At 67.9% G+C, this 4,472-nt stretch overlaps 1 protein-coding gene across 3 annotated transcripts in view; it reads left to right on the top strand.

Annotated features, from left to right (window-relative positions):
- The first annotated feature begins 300 nt into the window (after nucleotides 1-300).
- PFKL (phosphofructokinase, liver type) overlaps nucleotides 301-4,472 on the top strand; it is a 29,303-nt gene continuing 25,131 nt past the window's right edge. The window contains exon 1 of one of the 3 annotated variants that reach the window (XM_040621826.1): nucleotides 301-442. In XM_040621826.1, coding sequence (XP_040477760.1) covers nucleotides 358-442 — 85 coding nt within the window. In that variant the 5' untranslated portion in view covers nucleotides 301-357. The remainder of the gene's footprint in view (nucleotides 443-4,472) is intronic. The other 2 variants (XM_040621828.1, XM_040621827.1) reach the window with 2 other exon arrangements.

Raw genomic sequence — 4,472 nt, 5'->3', positions numbered from 1 at the left:
TTGGCGGGGCTCGGCAGGGGAGCGGCCGTCTGTAGCGCACTTGGAGAGCTTGGCTGCAGGTCGGGCTTAGTAGCCCCTGCACTGCTGGCACGGGCTGTCCATTACTGCGCCGCGTTTGCTGAACTGAAACAACGTGGCCCGGTGGGACCGAGGTCGCAGACTCCCTCGCGGTGGGGATGCCGCCCCGTGTCATCGGACCGGGGCCGGGAATCGCCTCGCGGCCGCACTGCCCGCCCCTGCCCGCGCCCCCGACCGGTGACCTCACACGTGGCGCGGGGCGGGGACAGCGGCGCGGGGCGGGCCCGGCGACAGTGCGCGGCCCCGGCGGGAGCGAGCGCGGCCCGTCTCGGCGCCGCCATGGCCACCGTGGACCTGGAGAAGCTGCGAATGTCCGGGGCCGGCAAGGCCATCGGCGTGCTGACCAGCGGCGGAGATGCTCAAGGTGGGCGGGGGCGCGGGGCCCATCGCTGGGCGGCGGGACGGGGGGGGTGGGAACGGGGAAATCTGCCTGTCCCTGGGCCCCTCCGGCGCGCCCGCCCCCTCGGCCACGACCCGGGACCTCGCGGCCGGCCGGCCCTGCGCTCCAGCCTGCGCCCCCAGTGCCGCTCCCCCGGCCGCATGCGGGCCCCTGTCCGCGCCGGTGCCCGCCCCCTCCCCGCCAGACGCGCCCCAGCCGCCGGCGGACGTGCCGCCGGCCACGGCCTCCGTGCCCCGCCCCCGGCCGCCCGGGGGTGTGTCTGCGCGGCCGCGGGGGCGGGACGCGCGCGCGTGGCGGCGTCACACCGGCGCCCTCGCCCCTCCGGTCGGCCCCGGAGCTCCCCGCGCCCCTTTCCGGGCAGCACGTGTCAGGACCCCGTTTCCTGGAGGTCACGCTGAACGGAGGTCGCCCGGGGCTGGGCAGGTTCCTTTCCGTAGGCCCGGGAGCCCTGCTCTTCCTGGTTTAGACACAGCTACCTGGGGCCGTCGTGCATCCCCAACCACCGTCTCCCAGCCTTCAGGCTGCGCCCCTTCCCTGCCCCGTCCTCCCTCCGGGCCGGCAGGGCTGGGAGTGGCAGACGGACCCAGAACAGCCCTTCTGTTTTGAGGCCTAGGTGGGGAAGAGGGCTGGATGGGAGGTGCGCTGGTTGGGGCTTGGGGAACTGTCTTGCGCTTGGACCTGTTCTCACCCCCTTTGTACAGGGGAAGCCAGCTTCCTGGTGGCCTGCTCCCCGGGGGCTCCCGCAGCAGGGGCCTGGCAGAGCTGGGCCAGTGTCTCTCCCCGCAGCCTCGTCTCTTCGTGACTGCTGCTCTCCAGTGCCTCTGGCCTGGGGTGGCCAGCGCAGCCATGCTGCGTACCCTGAGCCCCAGGAGCGACCTCAAGTAGACCAGAAGCAGGCTGCTGCAGGGACAGGTGGGGTTGGCCTCCTTCCAGGTCAGGAAGTGCAGACACACATCTCTGCTTCCATCTCAGGCCCCCGACTCCCCATTCCCCGTTCAGAAGCAGGGAAGAGGTAGGAGGAAGAGGCCTTCACGAGCCCAGGAGGGCCGAAAGAGCTGCTGTCCGCGTGCTGCCCCTGCACAGGGGCCCTCTTGCAATTTGTGCCGTGCCCTCTGGGCCTGGCGTGGCCGGCGGGCAGCGTGCCCTGCTGCACGTCCGCAGCCCCTGGTGGCCAGAGCCCTTGTTCGTGTTGGCTGGGCAGTGGCAGCTCCCTGGAGCACCCAGGGCAAGGGGAGCGGCCTTGGCAGGTGGCCCTGGGGAGGCATCGTCCCAGATCAGACCATGGGGAAGGCCAGGTGTAGGCGAGGGTAGGCACATCCCCAGACTCCCCAGCTCCTGCAGGCACAGCTGTCTCCACCTCACGCCCCCGTGCGCACAGAGGAGACTGCAGCACCTGAAGGGCTGGAGAGGGTGAAGCAGTGCGCACTTAGGAACGGTGCAAAGCCGTGTGGGTGGCATGACCCTGCCCTCTCCTGGCGCAGACCAGGCAGAGGATGGGGGGTCAGGGCGGTGGCTGAAGGGTCAGGGAGGAAGGGGTCTGGCCATCAGGGTGCTGCCAGCGCAGACAGGTGGGCCAGGTAAGAGCAAAACCTGTGTGAGCTGTGGGTCTCCACGTGGCCAGCGTGGCCCTGGAGTCTCGCCCAGAATGGGCTGTGCTTCTTAGATGTGGCTGGAATGTGGCTGAGCCCCGCCGCCTCGCGCCTTTCTCTGCAAGTGTCTTCACTTCCCAGGACCCCTGGCAGTTCAGCTCCTCTCTCTCACGTGGAGACAGGCTAACCTTGGAGCTGCCACGGAGGGTGACTGCACAACCTTCCCAGCTCGGGGCTCAGGGCCGATGCTGGAAGGAAGATGCAGGGGCCAGCTGGTATTCTGGGGGAAAGCAGAGCCTTCCTGGTGTGTGATTCCTGCAGGCCCTGGGCTGGCTCGCCCTCTTGCCTGCTCTGCCTCCACGACCTGGCTCCCGAGGGTGGGTTCTCCGTTTAGGGGGCCCCGTTGCCTTCGGAAGAAAGGCTGAGCTCACGGGGACCCGATGACACGTGCCCTCCGGTGCGGGTGCCGGGCTGTGGGGTGCATTTCCTCCCGGATGCTAAGTCTGCATTTGTTGGGATGCGCGAAAACCACCCCCTCACGGAGCGGAGGGCCGACCTGTCATGACCTGCTTGCTGACTTGACCCAAGCACTTCCCTGGGCCGTGGTTTCCCCTTCAGTGAACAAAGGGGAGGGGGCAGAGCAGCCTCTGCAGCCTCACCCTTCCTGTCGTTCCCCCCTCCCCCCCCAACGGGAAGGCAGCAGGGGGTGGACTTGGTGCAAAAGTAACAGAAGACCATGAAGTGGTGGGACCTGCCCCCCATCCCCACCCGGGCTCCCACTCTTGAGGCTCTGCAGGCGGTGCTGAGCTCGCCCCCCGCCCGCACCGCCTGTTGTCCCAGCTGGGCTCCCAGCCTACAATTAAAGTGGTTCCTCTGAGCCCAGTGTCACTGCATGGCCACCACTTTCTCACACATTTGTTTTTCTGGGAGCGGATGAGGAAAAGTCACGTGAGGAACAGCCGCGTGGACTTCAGACAGCCCTTCGGTTGCTGTCTCCGTGGCCCATTGCAGGGTCGAGGGTCGAGGGTCAGAGCTCAGGGGTCGGGGGTGCTGGGGTGGTCGGGCAGCTGGGAGGCCGAAGCTCCTCTCCTGCCTGCTCTCCTGACCCTGCCCAGGGCCTGGGGCTTGTGGCTGCCGCCCAGGGTTTATTTTGAGAAAGAAAAGCAGATTAAAGGACAATGAAAAGGCTCTTTGAAGAAGCAGCTTACAGTGAGCTGTATAGGGAAAGCCAGCCCTCGCTGTTCTGAAATTCACGCTGTCCCACAACATGGTCTGAAGAGGGTAGCATGAGCCTGGGGCCCCTCTGCTGTCTGGGGCCCCTGACAAGCCCGCTGTCGGCTGGGGAGATGGTCATTACCCCGGGGCTGGCCTGCCCTGCGGCACACACAGCTGGGGGCGACCAGACAGACCTCTGGTCGGACGGTGGGCCTGGGTCCCTGGCTACTGCCCTCCCACTCCACCAGTCCCCACCTGTGCCCTCTGTCCTCACCTCCCGGGCCAGAGGTGGGGCTTGGACCTTGAGTCTGCAGTGGTCCAGAGTGGCCTTGCCCCAAGATAGGAGAGAGTGGAAAGCCTGGGCTGGCTGGGGCCCGGGGGCGGGGTGGGGGTGCAGGGGTGGGGCGGGGGAGGCTTTGCTGCTATCTTATCTCCCTCCCCACCCCCACCGTGGGCTGGGCGCTGGGCTCCTGGGGCGTCGGGCTGGCGCGTGCGCTGCCCTCTGGGCTCCTGCCTGAACTTCATTCTCTGCAACCCGCTTCTCCCCCTTTGGGGGTCACGACACATTTATGATTTCTCCAGCAACGGGATTCTCTTGCTGAAGTCGAGAGTGTAAGCCCCGAGTGGCCAGCTCAGGTCCCGGCTGGCCTCTGTGCTCTGTCCCCGCGACGTCTGCTGGGCCTGCCCCTGGAACCCCTGGCATCGGACCTCGGCAGCAGGACCCTTGGCAGCTGGGTGGGGACAAGGAGGGGTCGGGGTCCATCCTGCCACTGCCCTCCCCCATTGGGGCTCCAGCAGGTCCCCTGCACTCCCTGTGGGACCTCAGCTTCTCATCTGCGGGGACAGTGGCACATGCACCATCTGCTCTCCCGGGAGCCCCATGCTTTGAGCCCATGCATGGAGACGCTGTCTGCTGGGCCCCTGCTCAGTGCTCGGTGCAGCCCTGGTTGTCTGTGACCTGCTCTGTCCCCCTGGGCCCTGCCCTCCCAGCCTGCAGACCTGGGAGACTTGTGTCACCAGGGTAGAGGCCCAGAGTCCTCCCGTCGGGGTCCCCAGGTGCAGCACACGCGCGGTGAGGGACCCGGAGGCCATGCGTTCCTGTGGGACACCGGAGCCGATAGGCCCTGCCTCCTCCCCCAGCTCAGGGAGACCAGAGGGCGGGGGGGGGGGGGGGGGGGGGGGGGGGGGGG

The sequence above is a fragment of the Ursus maritimus genome, unplaced genomic scaffold (assembly GCF_017311325.1).
Source record: "Ursus maritimus isolate PB19 unplaced genomic scaffold, ASM1731132v1 scaffold_4, whole genome shotgun sequence".
Classification (NCBI taxonomy): Eukaryota; Metazoa; Chordata; class Mammalia; order Carnivora; family Ursidae; genus Ursus; species Ursus maritimus.
The sequence above is the reverse complement of the archived record's forward strand: the minus strand, read 5'-3'. Positions and strand labels throughout refer to the sequence as shown.